Source organism: Microcaecilia unicolor, chromosome 3 (assembly GCF_901765095.1).
Source record: "Microcaecilia unicolor chromosome 3, aMicUni1.1, whole genome shotgun sequence".
In the NCBI taxonomy this organism is placed as follows: domain Eukaryota; kingdom Metazoa; phylum Chordata; class Amphibia; order Gymnophiona; family Siphonopidae; genus Microcaecilia; species Microcaecilia unicolor.
In genome coordinates, this window is record NC_044033.1 from 266,037,730 (window position 1) to 266,062,700 (window position 24,971).

General features: G+C 43.6%; 1 protein-coding gene across 1 annotated transcript in view; it reads right to left on the bottom strand.

The window, feature by feature from the left end:
• The window catches only part of PLG (plasminogen), a 180,287-nt gene extending 164,961 nt beyond the window's left edge, over positions 1-15,326 (bottom strand). Inside the window, exons 1-2 of the mRNA XM_030198063.1 lie at positions 15,223-15,326; positions 1,267-1,402 (exon numbers count right to left, since the gene is read on the bottom strand). Coding sequence (XP_030053923.1) covers positions 1,267-1,402; positions 15,223-15,271 — 185 coding nt within the window. The 5' untranslated portion in view covers positions 15,272-15,326. The remainder of the gene's footprint in view (positions 1-1,266; positions 1,403-15,222) is intronic.
• Between the last annotated feature and the right edge of the window lie 9,645 nt (positions 15,327-24,971).

A 24,971-nucleotide genomic window follows, 5' to 3' on the forward strand; every position in this document is an offset into this window, starting at 1 on the left:
GGAGGGTGGGGGATATAGCCAGGATTTTAAATTTCAAGAAACAGCGCTGGATATTCAATTTAGACACAGTAGCCCCTCGGGGCTTGAATAACCAATTAGAATGGAGTTCGCTACTTTGATAATGGTAATTGAGTACCTGGATTGGGATGGGGGCAGCACCATTTAAATTTTGAGTCAGCAGCAGCCATGTTAGAAGTTAGAATGTGTGATGGTGTGCCTAAGAGTAAGTACTGATAAGTAGATTACTGTGATGTGAGATAGATAATTTGTGTAGAGAAATGTGTAATTGGTTCTCAATTACAGCTTTCAGACCCTGACGCAGCAATCGCGAAACATGCCGCATGTCGGTCATATTGAGACGGGGTTACACGGGAACAGTGAACTGCTATCAAGTTCTACTCAAAGCTAAGTAGTAGTTATATCAATGAGTAGTTCAAGAAGTGGTAAATAACTTACATACTTATTAAAGAAATTTTTTTGAAAAAATTAGGTAGGAAGGAAAGGGGGACCAATGAGGAGCCAACAGCGTGAGTCGGGAGCATTCAGGTCTTCTGATATATGAAACGCTAACATATTTACGTTGTGCCACTGAGGTCCATTATTAAAGATAAACCATAGAAATATCAAGACACTTGGATATCTAAGGAGAACAGATACAAGAGGAATGTTTTTGAAAATGTGAAAAACTTTATGGTGTTGGGCAATTGATTATGAATATCAGATGCAGCTGTATAGCCCCCACATTTTTTGAATTGAGCTGAAAGGAATATTTAGTCCATGAGTTAGAATTACTTTTTTACAACATCAATTACCCCTTCATCTCACCACCAAATATCTCCTTTTATGACCATTTGTTTAAAATCACCAAAACCCAAACATTCCCAAGTATTCTCTGGAGGACAAAATGAACCCTAAAATGAATTATTAGTGGTAACAGAATTACAGTCTCCACAGCTGGTTATGTTTGCCTCAACTAAACTTACATAATTCTTTTCCTATACATATATAAAATACAAAGCTTGTTTTCTGCATAACTCTGTCAAAACGTGACCAATTTCAATAAAATTTGAGAAATTATTGTCCTGAATAAATTTGAAATTGGTCACATTTTGGCAGTTATACAGAAAACAAACTTTGTATAGTTTTTTTTAATATTCATATTTTCCACCCAATCGTCCAAGTGATTTGCCTATGCTGACATTACAGCATACTTGAATATATCGATTACATACATTGCACATTACTATAAAGAAAAATAGATATTACCTGCAGAGGAACTTTGGTTCGGCCTCACATTTTAAAGCACATGTCTCTTCATTGTCTGTTACATAAAAATATTTGCTTACACCAAATATCCAGGCTCCTTCTGTTTTCACGTACTCATCTAGTTTCTGACCTTCCACTAAAGGGAGAAAAAACAAAACATTACAATCAAATTCATTCCTCAGTGGAAAATCTATTAATTACATCCTGTGACAGTGTGTGAATTGCTGATAAAGTAGTATGTTTACAGTATTAGACTACCTGAATACACAATATACAATAGATGTATAGATCAGTGGCATAACCAGGGCTGCAGAGAGACTGCACCAGGCCCAGGGCAGGGCCGCCGCACCCCCTGGATCGCCGCCACTCCCCCCCCCCCCCCCCCCCCCCCCCCAGATCCCTGCCGCAAAATACCTTGATGACTGCTGGGGATCCCGAGGCCCCAACAGCAGATGATGTCTTCCTCCAGCGCTGCTTTCTTCTGCCAATTGCCTGCCCCTGCAGCTGCTTTTCCTCTCAGGGCATGCTCAGTTTCAAAACAGAGCATGCATGCCTGAAAGGAAAAGCAGTGCACTCAGCTGGGCAGAAGAACAGCGCTGGAGGTACTCCTCCGGGTCATCCCCAGCCTCCAAGGGGGCCCCGGCCGCTGCGCTGGAGTTTTCTCTCACCTGCTCCTGTCAGGATGCCATCACTCGGGTCCCGGCAGGAGCAGGAGAGAGAGAGACCCCGGCACCAGTCCCCGTTTGGAGGCCCGGGCCGGGGGAATTTTGCCCCCTGTCCCCCCTCTCAGTGGGCCTGGGTGGGCATAGGCCTACCCACTTTGGGCTCAGGCCCACCCAGCAGTGGCACATCTCTGATGTGCTGGCAGAGCTCTTCAAGCCATGCCAGCTGAAGACTCCCGGCATCCTCCTCAGGAAATTGGGCATCTATCAACTCTCACCCTTCCTCCATTGGCAGAGTCTGGTCAGAGGGAAGGCTCGCTGACAACGAAGAACTAAAAGGTTTAAAAGGTACAGAGGGGCAGGGGGAGGAAGGAGGGGTGAGAGTTGAGAGACACCCTTTGCCGGGCGGGAGCAGGGTTCTCATGCCTACCCACTTTGGGTATCTAGCTAAGCCCACGATATAGATGTCTTATTAAAATTGGATGTTTTTATATAGACTACTACTACTACTACTACTTAACATTTCTAAAGCGCTACTAGGGTTACGCAGCGCTGTACAATTTAACATGGAAGGACTCGTTTCATCACGTCCAGGATACAAAAGATGCTCTGAAAGAGCAGCTAACCACTGGAAGGATTAAGGCATGACCCTCATGAATCCCCCCCAGTGATTGCTGCCCCCCCCCCCCCCCCGAAAGTGAATCCAAAAGGAATACCAGGCTCTATGACAGCATCAGGTATTATAGGCATTCTTAACAAAGAAAGGCTGAGGAATAGTCTAGTGGTCAGTACAGTGGACTATAAAACAAGGGACCTAGGTTCAATTTCCACTTCAGGTCTCTCTTTTTTTTTCCTTTAAATTGTAAGCCCTCCAGAAACAGACATATACCTACTGTACCTAAATATTTATGACACCTGCTAGCCTAAAGATTATTGAGGTGTGAGTCAGGTACAGTAGGTACTTCCCTGTTCCTGGAGGGCTCAGCATTTCAAATAAAAGAGTTGTGGAGCGGATATGAACCTGGGTGCCCTGGTTTCTTTTTTTTACAGTCCACTGACGTGAGCACTAGGATGTCCGTCCCTCTGCTCTGCAAGGGCCTCTGTGTAGCCATTTTTGAAAAAAAAATGCTGCCAGACATTCTTCATTTCATTCCTTTTTTTTCATTTTATTATAACTTATATTCTGCTGGTCCCTGGTTTCTTGTCATTCATAATTTAGATGCTTCAATTTAAGTGGCTGTTCGTTTTGGACGTTCTCATGTATTTTTGGAGAGGAAACCCCATCATATTTCCTGTTCAAAAATGGCTGTGAAATGGATGTTATTTTTGGATGTTATGAGCAGGATGTCCCAATTCTGACTTAGTCGTTTTGAAAATGCCCCTCCATGCATATAACTGAATATTTGATCAAATACTTTGCAACACTTCTTGAGCCTCACCCAAACTATACCCCCAGGAACCCACTCCTGAAGTCACTTCATTGGCTCCCTGTCCGCCTCCGCATACAATTCAAACTTCTCTTACTGACCTGTAAGTGTATCCATTCTGCAGCTCCCCATTACCTCTCCATTCTCATCTCTCCCTACATTCCTCCCCGTGAACTCCGCTCACTGGACAAATCTCTCTTGTCATCCCCCTTCTCCTCCACTGCTAACTCCAGGCTTCGTTCCTTTTCCCTCGCAGCACCTTGTGCCTGGAGTAGACTTCCTGAGCCTGTACGTCTAGCTCCATCTCTACTTGTTTTCAAATCTGTGCTGAAAACCCACCTTTTCACCACTGCTTTTGGCTCCTAGCTACTACTCAATTGCCTCCCCCCTTGTTCCTTCTCACCTAGTACTTCCCTCGCCCTTAATTGTCTTGTCTGTCTGTATTTTTAGATTGTAAGCTCTATACAGCAGGGACTGACTGTCTATGTCAAGTGTTCAGCTCTGCATGCGTCTGGTAGCGCTATACAAATGTTAATAATAATAATAATCTTGTTGGCGTGTATACACGTATATGACCAAATAATTTTAGAAGATGTCTTTTCCTCACGTAAAACAGACTTTACACTGTCATCCTCTCCACCATACCGTGACCCCATCCAGCTCATCTTGCGGGTCTCGGGCAGGGCGGACCACTACCGATTGAGCTGGGAGCATCGCATCTTGAGCCATGGAAGGAGCCTGCCTGACCGGCGCTATGTCACTCGTGCACACACTCGGCACGTGGGCTCACGGACATCAGACGCACCCGGATGATGGCCATGGTGGGCACCTTGAAAACCGGTGTCCCTTGTGCTATCGGCACCTTTGCTTTGCCTGCCTCCTCGAGGAAGCTCCAGCCAGACCCCGCTCAGCTCCAGCCAAGCCCAGCTAATGCTCCAGCAAAGTCAGCTATGCTGCAGTCTAGCCCAGGCAAGCTCAAGTCTACCCAGCCAGCCTCCCACAATCCAGTGACTCATCTGCCGCCATACGGGACCCCAGCCTTCGGGACAGCTCTGTTCAGTGGTCACCTTCAGGTTAGTGACATACACATGGAAAAACCTTTACAAAATTATCCCTAAGAAGTAATGCTGTCAAAGCACCTCACCAGAAAAGCCTCACACTTGTTCGGAGGCTGTTCACAATTCTGTCCTAGTTCCACCCAACTTCTGCTTCAGGAATGCTTACAAATATATAACCTAAAAAATGGGTTCTATAGGGCTCTTTTACTAAAATGTGCTAATATTTACAGTTATCCCAGCCGGGACCTGTTGAGAGTTAACACAGGATCACTTACCGCTTCCTATTTAGGAAGCAGTAAGCAGCCCCATGTTAACTCTGCATTAGCCAGTTAACATACAGTAAGTGTGCACACTCCCTGAGGGAAAAATCTGAAAAATGCAGTAACATGCAGTTTAACACACAGAAGCAGGCAAAGTACTGCAGAACCCTTTAACGAGGCTGTATGGCTACCTGTTTCCACATGTTAAGCGCACATTAACGGCTCCTCTGTGTTGGTAGAGTACACTTTGGTGCGTATATATACTTGGGCAGTATTTTAAGGAGGCAGTTCTACTACTGGATGCCTTCATTTTGGCATCCCGAGGATATGCAGAATGAGCCATTCTATAATGGCACCTGAACGCCCAAGTTCCATTATAGAATATTAGTGTTACACGGGATCAGCATGCCTAACCCACAGTTACAAATAATGGTCAAACAGTGGAAAAGAAAAGCAAAAAAAAACAAAACAAAACCACACAATGGTGTGTAAACACATGAAAGTCCTTTATTCAGTTATTCTGGGATCCAACACGGACCGTGTTTCGGCCTAAGGGCCTACATCAGGGATCCAAGAGTCTACAAAAAAAGCTCTGGATATGGTATCCTATATCTCAAACCAAAATCTCTATAAGACTATTCAATTACCATTGAGATATCCAATGAATATAGCAAATTCAGACGCAGTCTCAAAAAACAGCTATGATCCTGAGTAACCGCATTGGTGCCAAACCATCTTCAAACTCGCAGTTACACCAACCATAGACCTGGCATAACTGCTGTCGTTTCTTTCTCTATAATATCAGCAAAATTCGCCCTTTCCTTTCTGAGCACACTACCAGAACCCTCATCCACACTCTTATCACCTCTCGCTTAGACTATTGCAACTTGCTTCTCACAGGTCTCCCACTTAGCCATCTCACTCCTCTTCAATCTGTTCAAAATTCTGCTGCACGACTAATATTCCGCCAGTGTCGTTATGCTCATATTAGCCCTCTCCTCAAGTCGTTTCATTGGCTTCCTATCCGTTTCCACATACAGTTCAAACTCCTCTTATTGATTTATAAGTGCATTCACTCTGCAGCTCCTCAGTACCTCTCCACTCTCATCTCTCCCTACATTCCTTCGAGGGAACTCCGTTCACTGGGTAAATCTCTCTTATCTGCACCCTTCTCCTCCACTGCTAACTCCAGACTCCGTTCCTTTTATCTTGCTGCACCATATGCCTGGAATAGACTTCCTGAGCCGGTACGTCAAGCTCCATCTCTGGCCGTCTTCAAATCTAAGCTAAAAGCTCACCTTTTTGATGATGCTTTTAACTCTTAACTCTTGTTCACTTGTTCAGAACCCTTATTTTATCATCCTCACTTTAATATTCCCATATCTCTTGTTTGTCTGTCCTAATTAGATTGTAAGCTCTGTCGAGCAGGGACTGTCTCTTCATGTTGAAGTGTACAGCGCTGTGTACGTCTAGTAGCGCTATAGAAATGATAAGTAGTAGTAGTAAGGACCTAAATGTGATAGGGATATGTGTAAGTTACATGTATAACTGGGAGCCCCACTCATATCCCACCTATGCTTCGTCCACCACCCCCTTGCATTTACAGAGTGGAGAAGTGACCTAATAGTCTAATGGATTGTGAACCAGGGGAACTGGGTTTACTTCCCACTGCAGCTCCTTGTGACTCTGGACAAAGTCACTTAACCCACCATTGTCCCAGGTACAAAAACTTTGATTATGAACCCACTAGGGACATAGAAAGCACCTGCATATAATATGTAAACTGCTTTGGTTGCATCACAGAACAGCAGTATATCAAATGCATTACCCCTATAATATGTTACATAAGTTATGGATGCCATTAAAGAATAGTGCCTATGCGCATAAATGATAGTACTGTAGACACGTGCCCTTTAAGGGTCTAGTTCTATGCATAAAATGTTGTTTTTCACACATAAAGGGCCCCTTTTAAATGACTTAGATAACATAGAGGGGGTAATCGAACGGCGCCGGCCATCTCCGAGGACGGCGCCGCGAAGGGGCAGAGCCAACCGTATTTTCGAAAAAGATGGTCGGCCATCTTTTTTTTCGATAATACGGTTGGGGCTGGCCAAATGTCAGAGATGCCCATAATGGAAACCAAAGTCGGCGATCTCAAACCCGACCAAATCCAATGCATTTGGTTGTGGGAGGGGCCAGGATTCGTAGTGCACTGGTCCCCCTCACATGCCAGGACACCAACCGAGCACCCTAGGGGGCACTTCTAAAAAGTAAAAAAATAAATAAAAATAGCTCCCAGGTGCATAGCTCCCTTACCTTGCTGAGCCCCTCAAAACCCACTCCCCACAACTATACACCACTACCATAGCCCTAAGGGGTGAAGGGGGGCACCTACATGTGGGTACAGTGGGCTTTCGGGGGGGGGGGTTGGAGGGCTCCCATTTACCACCACAAGTGTAAAAGGTAGGAGGGGATGGGCCTGGGTCCGCCTGCCTGAAGTCCACTGCACCCAGTAAAATTGCTCCAGGGACCTGTATACTGCTGCAATGGACCTGAGTATGACATTTAAGGCTGGCAAAAAAGTTTTTAAAGTTGTTTTTTTGAGGGTGGGAGGGGGTTAGTGACCACTGGGGGAGTCAATGGAGGTGATCCCTAATTCCATCCGGTGGTCATCTGGTCAGTTCGGGCACTTTTTTGAGACTTGGACCTGAAAAAAAAGGGTCCAAATAAAGCGGACCAAATTCTCGTGAAGGCCGGCTTTCTTTTTTCCATTTTTGGGTGAAGCTGGCCATCTCAACGCATGTCCCCGTCCCGCCTTTGCTACCATGCCAACATGCCCACTTGAAGTTTCGCTGGCCCCACGACGGAACACAGTTGAAGCCGCTTTGAATGTAGTTGCAAAAACCTCAGAAAGGCGGTATATCAAGTCCCATTTCCCTTTCCCAATCGTTATGCTGGCTGCTCTGTGCATGCCAAAGACTGCTTTATACACGTCACTCTGAAAAAAAAAAAAAGGACATCCCTGACGAGCACTTGGATGTCTTTTTCTTCAGATTTTGTGATGGGCGTCCTTTTTGGACGTGTTTTTCTTATGTGCCCAAAATGACCACCGCCAGAGAGAATCTGGGATCAGGATGTGCGAGGAAGTCTCTTTCGATTATGCCCCTCCAGGTCTCTCCCAACCAATCACAGCGCGTTTAGCTGTCAGCTAAACACGCTGTGATTGGCTGAGAGAGACCTGGAGGGGCATAATCGAAAGGGACATCCAAATAGTTTTGATTTGGACATCCTCGCACGTCCCGATCCCCGATTCTCTCCAGCAGTGGTCATTTCGGTTCGGGCACCTTAGTCGTAAGAAAAACGCGTCCAAGAGAAGGACAACCATCACAAAATCTAAAGAAAAAAAACGTCCAAGTGTTCATCAGGGACGTCCTTTCTTTCGAGTGAAGGACGTCCAAGTGTTAGCACTCGAAAGGACGTCCCTGACGAGCACTTGGACGTTTTTTTTCTTCCAATTTTTGCGATGGGCATCCTCCTCTGCATGGGTCCTGTTCATAGCAGCCCCAACGAGAGGTGCAGACCTCCTGTTAGATTTTCCATGGTGCATGGGGTCGGAAACGATAGTGCATCGCATCACATTCACATTATAATAGTAATTAGCTCATTTGCATTCCATTTTTGTTAGCTGCTACCGTGACAGGAAAATGGCTCGGAGAACCCTTTTGTGCATGTCTCAGTTTACTACTTGCACACTAAACTGGCTAGAACCAGTTTAAAAACCACGTTGCTGGCTCGTTAAGTTTAGTGCATCGGGCCCTTAGTCTAATAAAATGGTATCATCATCATATTTTCCATTTATTTTATTTGTATTTGTTAACTTATAGTGTAGTGACTGGAATATGTCAGTTGTTGAAATGTATGTCTGCCATCTTTATATTTGCACAGTACAGGGGGACATGCATCACCTTTTCTCTAGAGTTGCACTGTGGCTTCTTGAGGGTTGTTTAATATTTGTCTACATATTTTTATTTTTAATTTGTGGTTAATTTTATACTGCGTGATGGTCTGTCTGTGTTCTGTGTATGTGAAACAAACATGGGTTTCTGTTTATCATTAACAGTGCAGGATGGATCCACTTTAGTTTTCCAATAGGGTTTATTGATTTTCTAGTACCCATTGCAGTGTTTGTGGTGCTGTGTTTTCCTAAGTAGGTGCTTGGTATGTGACTCATGGAAACTATGCTGCTATTGTGATATGGTGGACTTGCTCTTTAGGTCCTGAGTGACATTTGTAGTGTTGTAATAGAAATGCCTGGTAATGGATTTTGGATTTGAATTTAGATCACAGCTTTCTCAATAATACTGTAGCTCAAGGCAAGTTAGATTCAGGTATAGTGGGTATTTTCCTGTCCCTGGTGGGCTTACAATTTAAGGGTCCTGTTTACTAAGCAGTACTAAGCATTAGTGCATGCTGTATAGACGCCCATAATATTCCTATAGGTGTCTACACATTAGCACATGCTAATTTTTAGCACCTGCTAAAAACACTAGCGCACCTTAGTAAACAGGGACCTAAGTTTTTTGTACCTGAATCAATGGAGGGTTAAGTGACTTGTCCAAGATTTCAAGGAGCAGCAGTGGCCCTCCCCATTTCTCAGCCTGCAGCTCTATTAGGTACAGCTAATAGAGATAGCACAAATGATCTATATTAGCTGTATAACTCAACCGCATACTAAAGGCCAGCTGAGCTGAAGACTGGTCGCCATTTGACAACCTTCCAAAAACATTGATAGGTAAATTATTTTATGGTTGCCAGTAACCTCAGGATTTCTGTTATAGTGCTGCTGAGATTCACGTTCATGTGGCCAACGGGAAGATGCTGGAAGGGTGAGCTAGGGCTGACAGAGATGCAAGTATTAATGTACCTACATATATTTCCAGACTACTGTAAATACTTTTCTGTGTAATATGCTGCATTGTTTTGTCATATATTATTTTGATGTTTGTGGTAGATAATTCCCTGAAGTGTATTGATGTGCATAATACCATCCAAAAGAGAGGTACTGGAAGAACAGCAGCTGGTAGACAGTGAAGGGGTCCTTCCCTACTGTGTTAAAAAGTACCCCTACTGTCCCTTTATTATTATTTTTTTTTTGAAGTGGCACTATACATCTGAGTAAAATTCAGAGTAGCTATGAACATAGGTAAACTACAGGTGAACAAGGAGGGAAAGCATGCAGAGCATGGCTCATGGAATTCTTTCCAGTCTCCCTGTGAGTGTTTACGTTATCTGTAAAAAGTGCTCACAATGTAATGTAACAGAAAATTTTTACTCATGTCAACTTCAGTCCTAAGAGGGAACATTGCTCCAAGTTCTCCATCTTCCTCGCCCCCCCCCCCCCCCCCCCCGGCCAGGTACTTGTGACCTGGATTGGCCACTGTTGGAAACAGGATGCTCAGGATGCTGAGCTTGATGGACCTTCGGTCTGTCCCAGTATGGCAATACTTATGCTGGCCTCTGTGCTTTTGGTGCTGTGCCAGTTGGAATATGACTGCCCTAGGGAAGGGAGGTAAGGCATTAACATGTCACAGAGAGCAGGGAGGTGGAGAGAAGTGCTGGAGACTATGGGGGAGGGGAGGAAAGCAATTCTGGGCACCATGGTGGGGAGGTTCAAAGATAGGGAATGATGCTATATGCCATGGGAGGGGATGACTATGTGATGGTAGGTAAGGGGAGATGTTGGAGCTGGGAGTAAAGCTTGCTTGGGGCTGGGGTGGATCTTGCCCCCCCCCCAAACAAAAAGGCATTCCGCTACCCATGTGGGCTAGTATTCTATCAAATATAGACTTATACTAGGATTCTATAATGGCTTCAGTGCCAAATTTTGCAGTTCCAGAATACAATTTTTTTGTGCCTAACTTGTGACACCCTTTCTTGAATCTACCCTTTTTTTAAAATTTATTTATTAAGTTTTCACATAAATACAAACAAAACCAGTTTGTAAGGCAATACAGAGGAATATATAAAAGGAAAAATTATAAAATTACACATAAACATCATTTTACTCTTCCTTAGACCACCATAAGAGAAATGGGGGGGGGGGGGTCCACACAAATTTAAGGAGAATTATCAATAAAGAAAAATCTTGCTTCAAATTGGCATAGTCCTGTTCTTACATTCTCATTGATTCAGATTTATCGCTGATTCAGTTATTCCTCTTATTCGGCTAGATAGATTTTTAGCGTTGAGGAAAGTCTTTAGTTGAGCTGGCTCGAAAAATACATATTTAATTCCCGACATGCGAATTATACATTTACACGGATATGCCAATGTAAAGGTTGCACCCAATGTTCTCACTTCATCTCTCAATGCCAGAAATTGTTTTCGTCTCTGCTGAGTCATCTTAGCAGTGGTGTTCCTAGGGGCGCTGACACCCGGGGCGGATCGCCGATGTGCCCCGCCCCCCCTCCCCATGCAGCGTGACCCCCCCCCCCCCCCCGGTGAAAGGACACCCCCCCACCCTGGCAAAAGAACCCCCTCACCCCCGGGTGCACGCCGCTGGGGGGGGTGCCGCAGGCCTGTCAGCATCATTCGTTTCCATGCTCCCTCTGTCCCGGAACAGGTTACTTCCTGTTCCGGGGCAGAAGGAGCATGGAAACGAATGATGCTGACAGGCGCGCGGCACCCCACCCCCCCAGCGGCGTACACCCGGGACGGACCACCCCCCCCCCCCTTGGTACACCACAGCATCGTAGTAACATTGGGATAAACTCATATTTTCTGACCACAGAATAGGGCTGAAGAATATTTAAAATACAGCTTCATGAACATATTCAAATCTTGTTCAAATACCATAGATACTATCAGAGTCCCTCTAGATGATATTTCTGTCATTGAATCCTCTAGTAATGCTGTTAAATTCTGTATGTCAATAGCAGGGGATTCAGAGATTTCTCCACGCTTTTGTGTATTAGGCAAGTAATAAACTTTATTACAAGGAGGAATATCCGACAGAGATAATTTGAGAATCTCCTGTAAATATTTCTTAAGAAAATCTCGAGGTGTCAAAGCTGGTGATATAGGAAAATTCAACATTCTGAGAGTGAGACATCAGTTATAATTCTCTATTTGCTCTGTTTTACGTGCAGTCAAAATTTTATCCTTCACTAAGTAATCCACAGTTGTTTTAACAATATTAACTTCTTCTTTTATAGTGGTAAACTGATTTGCAGATTCTCTTTTAGCTTCATCGAAAGATTCAGACATTATTGTCAACTTACTTGCAATTGTAGACATTTCTTTCATGGATTTAGCCACCTCAATAGTCTCTGAAGAACAGTCCAAATAGCTTCCATAGTCACCTCTTGGGGCATTTCTTGCACCAGTGTGTTCTCGACCGCTGCTCCAGGGGAGAAACCGCCAGATAGGGACAAATCAACGACCTCTTCGGATCCAGTTTGAGGCTGAGCCCTTGACTCCAGTCTGGCTCCAGCGGGACAAGGAGGGGGATTCAGCGCCGGTGGTGATAGTGTAGATGCCCTGGATTGGCATCGCTCCTTCGTCGTCAATCAATGCGGGACTCGCCGAACCAGAATCAAATGGTATGCTTCTTACGAAGCGATCTAATGTTTGCTGGATCGGAGACGGCGTTAGTGCAGTTGGCGGTTGCACTTTTGTTGTCCCCTTTCTCTTCGTATGGGGCATAACGAATTGGAGGAAAATCTTAGGTATTACCAGCAAGCAGTTAGAGAGTGTCCGTGAATTTTTTTTTATTACATTTGTACCCCGCGCTTTCCCACTCATAGCAGGCTCAATGTGGCTCACATATTATATACAGGTACTTATTTGTACCTGGGGCAGTGGAGGGTTAAGTGACTTGCCCAGAGTCACAAGGAGCTGCCTGTGCCTGCAGTGGGAATTGAACCCAGTTCCCCAGGACCAAAGTCCACCACTCTAACCACTAGGCCACTCCTCCACTCCTCCTCCAATTCAGCTAGGACGCCATCTTGCCACCGAATCTACCCTTATATTAGCCATTGTTGCACAACCTATAAAGCCTCTTCAAAGTGCTCAAACAATAGATGTATGGGTCACTTGAAAGAAGGCCTCTTCCGTTACTCAGGTTTGGGCTATAATTTATAACTTTCCATCTATCTGGAAAAGGATGAACCACATAGAGTCTGATGCATTCATGTCTTTTTCCACAGACCCCAATAGAGAGAAGAGTGTTAATGAATCAAACACTGTCAGCTCTGTTTCACCAACATAAACAGTTCCTTCCTGACACTTCCTGTTCCGGGGCAGAAGGAGCATGGAAACGAACGACGCTGATCGGCGCACGGCACCCCACCCCCCCAGCGGCGTACACCCGGGGCGGACCACCCCCCCCCCCCCTTGGTACACCACAGCATCGTAGTAACATTGGGATAAACTCATATTTTCTGACCACAGAATAGGGCTGAAGAATATTTAAAATACAGCTTCATGAACATATTCAAATCTTGTTCAAATACCATAGATACTATCAGAGTCCCTCTAGATGATATTTCTGTCATTGAATCCTCTAGTAATGCTGTTAAATTCTGTATGTCAATAGCAGGGGATTCAGAGATTTCTCCACGCTTTTGTGTATTAGGCAAGTAATAAACTTTATTACAAGGAGGAATATCCGACAGAGATAATTTCAGAATCTCTGAAATTATCCCAATAGAGAGAAGAGTGTTAATGAATCAAACACTGTCAGCTCTGTTTCACCAACATAAACAGTTCCTTCCTGACACGAAGAAAGGAGAAAATCTCTAGAATGGATCCTAGAAATTAGAATCTTCTGTGTTACTATTATCCTTTAGAAATGTGTTAGCAATGCATTCTATATTATAAAACTCTCAGCATAAAGATTACATCCTTTAAACCAGTGGTTCCCAAACCTGGTCCTGGACACATCCCAGCCAGTCAAGTTTTCAGGATATCCACAGTGAATATTCATGAGAGATTTGCATGCACTGCATCCTCTACATGCAAATCTATCTCATGAATATTTATTGTGGATATCCTGAAAACCTGAGTGGCTGAGGTGCCTCCAGGACCAGGTTTGGGATCCTAAACAGTAGGTTGGATTATTGATATATTAAACAGAAAACTGCTATAGTCATGCTATTTATGATTGCCCCCAATTTAGGGATTTTTCTCACTCACTATCTGCAAGTTTGGTACATTTGGTTTGTAGGGCATTTTCTTGTTTTGGTTTTGAAGGTTGTTTGCTAATATATTGCCATTAGCATGCGAGACTTGTAAAAACATAACAGACTATTTAGGAGGCACTAAGAACCAAATGCAATAAATGGCGCCTTAAAAATTGACGCCAAAAACAAATCACAGGTTAGCTTGATTCTATAAACTATGCCTAACGTTAGGTATAGTTTATAGATATGCACATGTGCCATCCTTATGACTAAAATTTAGGCACACCCAATTAGGCCACCTAAAACCAGGCCTAAATACCTGCGCCTAAGTTAGGCACAGATCGGGTGGATTCCATAATAGTGTGCATAGTTTTTTGAAACGCCCACTACCTGCCCATTCCACGCCTGTGGCAATGCCTGCTTTTCGACTGCATGCATTAGATTTTTATATGCACCGCATTATAGAATATGTCTAGAAAGTTGTGCACGTAAATTTTAAAGCTAATTAGTGCCGCTAATTGGTTAAGTACCAATTATCGGTGTTGATTGGCTTGTTAATCAGTTAAGTTGTGCACACAATTTAGCCACACGGCCAAATTAGCACGCAGATCTTAAAGCTCTGTATATAGAATTTGGGTGTTACATGTGCATTAACCATTTAGATTAACACAAATACACCCACTCATGTCCTGTCCCCTCCCAAAAATATTTTTTGAAAATTCTTAAGCGTGTGGTTTAGTGTATAACAACAGGGAAAACACCGCACAGCACTGTAACGCATTTGCGCAGTAGTCTGTTCTCATGTGCTAACCACATTTTAAGGTGCACACCAATTTAGCACTACCACTGGCCTACCGCAGGAGCCGGTGGCAGTGGCATCCCCACCACTACCCCATTTCCAGTGCAGTGGGAATTTGTTTTTATTTATAGCACCGGGGGGGGGGGGGGGGGGGCTTACCCGGCCGTAATCAGGCAGCTCCGGTTACAACCAGGTAAGCGTGGGGGCCCTTACCGCCTCCTAAATAGGAGACGGTAAGGATTCCCCCAGGAAATGGCCGCACAGCAAGTGTGTACTTACTGCACAGTCATTTCCTTTTTTTCTGCCTTATACCCACTGCAGTAAAAGGGGCCTTAATGCCCTTTAGCAAAAGGGTCCATTATTTATTAGACTTTATTTACCATCTTTTTAAAAAATGTATATCCCACACGATCTACGATTCTAGGAGGCTTACAAAGAAATCCACCCACCGCTGTTACCAACATGATCTTATCTATAAGCAGCACAGGATTTCAGTTATTTGAATGAAATAGCCATGCATGTTATTAAATAAAATGTTCGGTTAAAAGGACATTAAACACGACCTTACCTGAATATAGAACTAAAGAAAGCAGAAGCACTATTGTACTAGCTCTCATTTTAGGGCAGGATTGCTTGTGTGCTGATGTTTCCCGAGTAAATGGGCAAACTTTATGGAGAGACAGGAAGACTGTGTACTTCATCAAACAAACAAGATTCACAGATTAAGTCAATTATTGCCCGAGTGACCCACAGCCCCCATGATGCAAACGTCCAAACATTACCTTGAATTGGTATCTCACAAAATCAAATTTTAATGTTTGTATTTAACTTAGATGATGGGAAATGTGCTTTTTTCTACTGGGAAACTCTCAACAGCATTTGAAAGCTGGAATAGTGAACTGGGTGAAAATTAGTGGTGTTTTCAATTTCAGCTCAGTATAACAATGGAAGCAAAATCTAAAAAGGACCGATTATTTGATTATACAGTCATTATTATAAAGTACATTTCTGTTTTCAAAAGTGAGCATAAACGCTCACACATCATCAAGTTGCAAATTTTTAAGCTTTTTGTTTTAATTAATGAATATATATATATATTAAAAGCATAAAATTTGCATCTGAAAACTAAACAAAAAACCCCAAAATGATAAGAAATAAAAATTCACAGTAATGTGGTATAAAATGCACAGATGAGAGGATGGTGCAAGAAAAAGTTTTAGATTTATTAGGTATTGGGCAACATTCTGGAAAAGGGTGGGGGAGGGAAATACAGCAGCTTTTAAATTATATAATTTAAAAGCTGCTGTATTTCCCTTTGTGAAGGTTAATAGCACCCTGGTTAAGATGATTCATATTCAGAAGCCAAAGAATGTCAAAGGTGGAGAGTCCACATTTGGGACACCACTGTGAAGCTAGTACATACGTATATAGGTCTGCAAGCCAGTTTTTTTTTTGAGTATTGTAAAATTACAGTAAAATAAACCCAGCTTTTAGCCAAACCACAGCCCTATGCCATATGTCCATCAACCACAATTAACTTTACCAATAATTATGAGAATTAAAGGTGCATGGGGATGTGGCAGGGTTTAAGTTAATTTTCAACAACAAATGATTATAGGATCTAAATACCATACCTCTATACCTCAATAGACATACAGTATGGTATATTTGTAGGAAATACAGAGCAAAATTGCTTATTTCTCAAAAATTAGGAGGAAAAGACCTCATTAAGACCTCAATCCACAAACTTGGAGCTTATAGCGTCCTATATGTGTGATTGTTCAAACAAGTCATCATTGGTCTGAAAACCTCCTATTCACAGTTGCTGAGTAAACAAAATTTCAAGAACTTTAATTCACAATAAATTTCTACCAACAACTAAATGAAGTGAAATTATTACTTAGCTTAAATTGCATGGCTCAAACAAAACTTCAGATGATCGTCAAAGTATCTTTGTTCTGCAAAATTATTTTAAAACTTAGGTAGAGGTCCCAACGGGGTCCCGTTTCGCATAGGCTTCTTCCAGAGACTCCACCTCTCTTTCAGACGATCTATTGTGCCTGTGAGTTGACGTCCCCATTCCTGAAGGCTCCTTGTGCTTTTGTTCTTTGCTTAGGATCCAAGAGGAGTAATAGTATCGACAGGATAAACTTAAAGGAAACAACAAAAAGAAATCAATTACCATAAGGGAGGGTTTCTGGACTGGTTTGGTAGGACTAAAGGAAAGAAAACTATTGAATACTACTTCTTTCCTTCTCCCCCTCCTCTTCTCCCCACCACCATCCTCCAAGAGTCTGGGAATGCTACTTAATTTGGGAATCTGATGGGACTTTCCACATGATCAGGTGCAGCACTTGATACTGAGCCATCATGCGCGGGAACATCACACTGCTTCTAAAAAAATCAGTGTGCTGTAACCAAGTTTTTACAGTTTATACATATATGTTCTATAGGAGGACATTGGTAAATGAAAGCTACAGGATCATTCAAACAATGGCATGATTCACGATTTGCAGAATCAACAACCTTGCCATGTTCAATGGAATATGCTGATACTAGACTGTGGACTCCATCCAGCATGAAAAGTAGCAGCCGCAGGAAATCTACAGAAAGAAGGAAATCCATTTCCCAAGCTGAGCCCCCAACCTTTTCCCCAGTCTGTGGCAGGCAAGAAGCCCTGATGTCTGTGTAAGCAAGTCACCATAAAGGGGATGGACTGGTGTTTATCATCACTGTCCTGAAGCAACTAGTAGGTAACATTAAAGGTGGTGACGTGGAACATCAGGGAAATGGTTGCATGGATGACTAACCTTGCAGGTGGTTGAAAACATGGAGTTTAAGGCTACCACATCTCTTAATACTTACTACCAAGTACTCACCATGATAACCTTTAGTAGCGGAGTGACCCCAGCTTGTATAATCAGTTGCATGCCCAGATGCAGGCACAGCTGGCCATGGCAGAGGGTAGTATTCTGAATTTTACCAGCAATATCTGACCTAACCAGGATGCTACACAGACTACTTCCTCCTGATGGCTCATTTATGCCAGCTGAAAGAGTCAGAAGAAAGCAGTAGGTATAGAGGGGACAAGAAAAACAATATACCTGTCCTGAAGATAGCTGTTGAGAACTGTGATAGCAGGTTATTTCCACTAGAATGTGAAGGGTCAGAAGCAGGAAGCAACAGTCACCTGTGCAATAACTCATTCAGGATGATGGCACCAAGTGAAATTCTACCTACCTGCTGCTGGAGTGATCAGTGAATCAAGGGGGGATACCAAAGAGGAACTGAGGCCCCAATGCTCAAAAGTAAATGCAGGTGCTAGATGCCATTAGCACTGGACTAGCGCCCACATTTACTTGCGCTTAATGTTCAAAGCCACGGAGTATGGGAATCAATGAGTGTGCAGCCTTTCAGTGCAAGTAGCATGCTAATGCATACTGATGTGCTCTTTTCCAGAAGCTGCCCCATGCTCAGAAAAACAGCACACTGAACAACAGCGCCCTACCCCCTTAAATCCTACACCAGCTCAGAGCTGGCATTAGAGCAGGAGGGAAAGCAGACTAGACTGGTCAAGTCACTGGTAGAACAAATTCCTTAACAGGGAACCTTTGGTCCCGGTTGTATCAAAGCAGGGACGGAGCAGCTGTGCAAGCCTGATCTGTGAAGTGTTAGACTCCCTCAGCTCTGTGAAATTTCAACAGAAGAGCAGTTTGTTAATGACTGAGACCCATTGGCATTGGTAGTGTTGTGCCCATCTCTGAACTCCTGTGAATGCTATCGCACTTCTTCCTCCTCCTTCCCCCTCCCTTCTCTGGCATTCTGGGCATGTACAGAAGAGCTGTGCTTGACACACAACTCTTCAGCGTATGCACCAGGCACCATCCTCCCGCTTTACTTCCTCATGCTCGAAGCTAATAATGTGCATATCATTAGCATACAATTAGCATTGAGAATGAGGAAGTAATACCTCAGTGCTGTAGTGGTGGTAGAACTCTGGCGCTGTTTCGTACAGCACTGGAGTTTTGAGCATCTGGCTGTGAAAGAGATTCACATCAGAAGTGTTGGTGTTGGTGGATTCCTTGAATGTTGAGATCCTGACCAAGGAGGATACTTACACAATAGCCGCCCCATGTGACCCATGGGTAAAAGGGAATATCGCCCATCAGTGAAATGCACTGATATGCTGGAGGGGTTGCTTTGCCCCTCTCCTGGAGCTTTGGGGTTTCTATACCAGTGTTGGTGCTGCTTTACCCCTGTATGGCAGATGCCTGTTAGCAAGTTATAAGCAAGTTTGATTACAAATGGGTACACAATAGAAGTCCAAAAATCCAGACTGCTCAGGGATCGGGTCAGTCCAGATTTTGGGATTTTCCAGATTCTCAGGCAGCGATCTCTCCCTCTTGGTTTCTCAAATTTTTTTTGGGGGGGGGGTGGGGGGGGGACAAGAATCCAGCCTGGCTTAAGTAGTGTGTTAGTAATTGGTAGGTATTTTCCTGTGAAAGCTGTTTTTTCTCTCTCTCTCTTTGCTGATGCAAAATGGGGAAAAGAGTATCACCCCCCCCCCCCGTGGCTACGCCCTCCCTTTCCTCCCTCCTTCCCCACACAATCCGGCATATTTCCCCCTCACTCCCGGCCCTACCCGCTTGCTCCTTCTCTAACTTGAAGTTCTGAAGTCGTCGCAGTGCGAGTGGCAGCAGCAGCAGCCTTACTCACTGGCTGCCTCCGGCATGTTCTGGGCCTTTCCCCTCTAATCCATACTGCCCCTTCCTGGTATGGGTCAGAGAGGAAAGGCCCAGTGCATGCCAGAAAAAGCCAATGAGTAAGGCTGCCGCTGGAACTGGGAAGACTTCAGAACTTCAGGTTAGAGAGGAAGGAAGCAGACAGGACCAGGAGTGGGGGGAAAGACACTGGATTGTGCAGGGAGGGAGGGAAGGAGGGGGAGGCATAGCCATGTAGGGGCCTGGTAGTGTGAGTGAAGGACTAGGAGTGGAGTGAGAGTGTGCAGGGCCAGGAGAGAAGCTGTATCTTGTGGAGGGAGGGGGGAGTCTGGATTCTCAAGCAGTTTTCTGGATTCTTGGGTAGTCAGCAAGAAAATTTGAAGGGTCCAGATTCTCAGGTGGTCTGGATTTCTGGACTTCTACTGTAAAATCCCACTGTTAATAGTTCAAAATTGTTTGTTCTGTTGACTTTGGTGGACCTGAATGATCCAAATAACTTGGAATCTGAAAATGAACCAAACAGGTCATTTGATTGAACACAAATTAAACAAAACCTTTTGTCAATGGGTGCATAAGCCAATCCGATTAGTTTTTCACAAATTGAAAAAACAAACGAGTCAAAATTACTTTTTGCATTATCGTCTTGCTCTTCTTACTCAAACTATTGTTCTTTCTTCTGTAGACTACTGTAACTTTTATATGTTGGTTTTACTGAGAGTTTCTTTAGCTGTCTTCAAATCTTACAAAAGCATGTTGCTAGAATGCTCTTTGGTGCACGTCACCAGGAGAGGGCTACTCTTCTTTTGATAAAGCTTTACTGGTTTCTAGTCTGTGCACATCACTTATTTAAACTCTGTACCATCACCTTTAGAATAACACATGGATTAGCCCCAAGTTATCTACTTTATCCATCCTTTTCTAAATGTCTTTTAATAAGGAATAATGATTTGTTAATTTTCCCCTGTACAAACAATATACATTATAAGCAATATTATTCTGCATGCTTTCTTCGTCAAGCAGTTAACTTCTGGAACTCTCTGCCCTATTTACTAATATTGGAACCTTCCTATTGAAGAATTAGGAAATTACTAAAGTTCTATTTATTTAGGAAGTTTTTGAAGGTCTAATGTTTTGATCTTTCTTTTTCTTGATTTATTTTATATCGTATTTTCTGGGATATTTTATTTCCCTTAACTTTTTACTGTAATCCACACTAAGCCTTCTGACAAGTTGTGGAATAGAAGTCTCTATATGTAATTGTACTGTATTGGTCCTGAACCCTGTGTGATGGACTAAATAAAAGTAATTAAGTTTCACCCTTTTTGAATATCACTCCTTTCCCTCTCTCCCTCCCCTACCCTTATCTCTCTGCTATCTACTTTACTCTCCTTGGTGCATGCTTGTTTTCTTCTCCCTCCTGCTGTATCTCTACCTCTTTCCTATACTGAATGAAGTGCTTTTCTGTTCTGTTTACTATAGACTTAAGATGTAAACCGCTCTGAAGTTTCATTCCCCAAGTGGTTAATAAAGCAATTAATACACTTGAAACTTGCTGCTTAATTTGGGAATCTGATGGGACCTTCCAAACAACCAGGCACAACACTTGCCACTGATCCATCATGCAGGACCATCACGTTGGTTCTCAATAAATCAGTTTTTATAGGGTTTCAGTCTGGATTGGGTTCATGGTGCCCATACCAATGAATCTTTGTGCTTTGCAGACGTTTTGTGTATTTACATAATTACATGTTGCTCAAGTGTTTACAATAGCTTGTTTGACATCCTACAGGTGTAGTGATAGGTTTATCAAAGTTTAAATCAGGTTGTGCTGCACAGTTAGCACAGTGGTTAAATTATAATCAGACCAAGATCACTTTAAAACAGCTCAGTTCTTACTACAACAAAAATTGTGACTACTTTCAATGCATTTAAATGGTGCAAGTCCCCCACCCAAACACACACCATATTTTATCTCTTGTTATTCTAAATAAATCACTGACAGGAAATCTATCTGTTATAGCTTCTACATTCCCTATTATATCTCACATCGTCTTAACAAATAGTCAGAGCTCATTTGAAGTTCCATGAATGAAGTAGAATCCTCCTTCAAAGAGAACATATAACTCTTAACATATGTTCTTGAACATATAATTATCCCTAAATGCCACTTAGATATATTCCCCTTGAACTGTTACAGAACTGCTGAAAAAGGACTAATCCAGTACAACTACTTTCAATGGACACATCACTCAGTACTCTCTGAACCTGGTCTTTTAGGAAGAGAACAAAGGTGAACAAATGTGGCATGCAGAATCAAATGTCCACTGTCTATCGAGCATATTTTCAGTGCTCAAACCTGGACCAATAGTGTAGCTGAAAATACATGTAAGGATATGTGGAAGTGTATTTTCAAAGCACTTAGGGGCCCTCTTATGAAGCCACAGTAGGGCTACCATGGGTATGGAATGCGGCAAATTGGCTCTACTGCCGGGCTACCGCAGAAGCCCAGCAATAGTGCTGGTGTGTGCCACGCATATTTTCAAAGCACTTAGGTTCCATAGGTTACTACAGAACTTTAAGTCTAAATGCTTTAAAAATAAGCCCCATAGATAATTTATCCATATATTATCTTGCTACGATTCTTATTCCACTAAATATTTACCTCAATATGTTTAGTTTTGTTTAACGAAAATGGATTTCAATTTTTTGTAAGAGTCAGATGAAATTTTATTCCTTCCTCCATTCTTTCTGTATTTGGATTTATTTACTGCCTGTAACCCTGGCCTGTGGATGGTAAGGTCTTCTTAGGCACCAATATCAATCCCGGTTGAGCATGAGCAGGGCTGGGCACATAAGGGCTTCCCTCCCACCTTCCAAGGATGGTCAATGCAGAAGGGGGAAAAAAAGGGCACACAGAGAGATTAACTCCAACAAACTTTATTGATCCAATGGTTTGATAACCAACAGAGGTGACAAGTAAACACACAAAAAAAAGGGGGGGGGGGGGAAACATATCCACAGCCTTTATGGTTCCTGAAAAAGTTCACTGTTCCCGACAACTATATTAGTCTGTCTGCCCTATCCCAGACCTTTGTTTGTGGACTGTCAGTGCCAGTCTCTTCCAGAGCCCCAAATTTCTACTTCCATTGGGCTCTCTTAGGACAGAACTTCCAACCGTCCCACAGTTCCTCCTTGCACACAGAGAGTGAGTCACCCACTCTCTCCTTCCCAGGGTATTCTTCCCTCTCCCTCCCCCCCCCCCCCCCCCCCCACCGGCGCTGCTTCTCTCTTCTCCCCACCTCCCCACTATCGGAGGCAGCATCTGCTTCCACAGTCATCCCTGTGCTGAAGCAAAGGTGAAACCGCTTTCTCCAATGTTGTTACCCTAAAGCCTGGGATCCCCCCTCAATGCTCTGGGTCTTGGCAAGGGACGGGTAACTAAAGACCTGATTATTTTTCCACTCAGTACTTTTATTTCTTTCCCAGCCCTGCCTCTATAGGGCTGAGCTTCTCAAGTACAGTCTCCTCCCATTTTTACCAACATCACTCTAGTAAATCCCCAACTCTGATCTGCAGCAAAGTTCTCCAGGGGGCTAAGAAAAAAAAAAGATTTCCTCCTAACACTCTGAAGAAATCATTTTTTAAACTCTGTCCTCAGAGGTCACAATCATACCTCTAATTCTTATGCTCATTGAGCAACCAATTCTTCAAACATGACCAGTAGCTATACAGGGTCAGACCAATTGTCCATCTAGCCCAGTATCCCATTTCCAAACAGTGGCCAAGCCAGGTCACAAGTACTTGGCAGAAACTCAATTAGCAACTTTCCATGCTACCAATCCTGAGGCATGCAGCTGCCTCCCTGTCTGTCTGTCTCAATAGCAAACTATGGACTTTTCCTCCAGGATCTTGTCCAAACCTTATACGCTAACCACTGTTACCACATCCTCCAGCATAGAGTTCCAGAGCAATCAAATATGCATTCTAATGGGATGAAGACAGACAATGCATGTTCCCCCAGCACAGTACAATCGTTTATTTTAAATCATCATTTGTAGGTGGCTTCAGCACTCCCTCTGCAACAGAAACAAGATTAACATATCATTGTTACGTATTTTTCATATAACAGCTCCCCACAGCTAAATCATTAATCTCAATTAACAGATTCACTAATAGTTCCCTTGTAAACTGTACCACATTGGGGGGGGGGGGGGGGAAGATGCACTAAAACAATCGTTAATGCCCTTCCCTTACCAATTCCTTAGCGAATTGGTAAGCAACAGGAATGCATCAAGGAAATCGCATGCAAATGAGCTGGTCACTGCTAGCTCATTTGCATGGAATTTCCTTCCAAGCCAGTCGGCCAGCTAAGCATGCACAGAGCAGCCAAGCGTTATGCTGGCTGCTCTGTGCATGCCAAGGACGTTCTTTATGGACGTCCTACACTGAAAGAAAAGTCGTCCCCATAATTGGGAGGGAGATCAAAGGGCTACGAGGAGGCTCCCAATGCTGCTGGCTGCTATTGGCGGCTTCTGCTCCGGCCGCCTTGCTCCTTTCTGTCTGCCCCGGGGTGTTAGCAGCACGTCCGATGCTCCTCCTCCAGGTCTCTCTTAGCCAATCACAGAGCATTTAGCTGTCACTGGTGTCAGCTAAATGCGCTGTGATTGGCTGAGACCTGGAGGAGGGGCATAATTGAAAGAGACATCCAAATAGTTTTTTGATGTCCTCGCACATCTCTCTCTGGCGGTGGTCATTACAGGACACCCCTCACAAAAACATCTGGGGGAAAAACGTCCAAGTGCTCGTCAGAAACATCCTTTTTTTTGTTAGTGAAGGATGTCCATGTTAGGCACTTTAGAAGGATGGCCCTGACGAGTACTTGGACGTGGCTAGGCAAAGGTTTCCGGCTGGTTGCTTTAGTTGTTGTTGTTTTGAGTGAAGTACATCCATAAAGGACATCCCTGACGAGCACTTAGACATTTTTTTCCTGATTTTTTTTTTTTTTTGGGGGGGGGGGGGGGTTAAATTTATAGAAGTTTTAAGAGGCGAATAAATCCCACGCAGCCCCAACAAGAGATACAGACCTGCCGTTAGATTTTCTACGGTTAGGCAATCGGAAAACGGTAGTGCATCTCATTACAATACGATTTATACACATTTATTTATTTGTGGCATTTATACCCCGCTCTTTCCCACTCAATAGCAGGTTCAGTGCGGCTTACAGAGTATGGTACATAGTATCATAGAGATAATACAAAGTATGGTACAAAGTTACAAGGAGATAACACATTTATAAAGAGTGGGACAGTAGTGTGCGATGTGGGGAAGGATTGGAGTGTGGGCATTGTTTGTGGTGTGGGTTAGTTGGAGTGTGGGCATTGTTTGTGGTGTGGGTTAGGTCCGAGACTTTGTAGGGTCATCTGGGTAGGCTTGTTTGAATAGGTGAGTCTTCAGCAGCTTTCGGAAGGGTAGGTGTTCGCTGGTTTTTCGGATATGTCGAGGTAAGGCGTTCCAGAGTTGGCTGCCTATAACAGAGAAGTTGGATGCGTAGTAGGTTTTGTATTTGAGGCCTTTACAGTTGGGAAGATGGAGATTG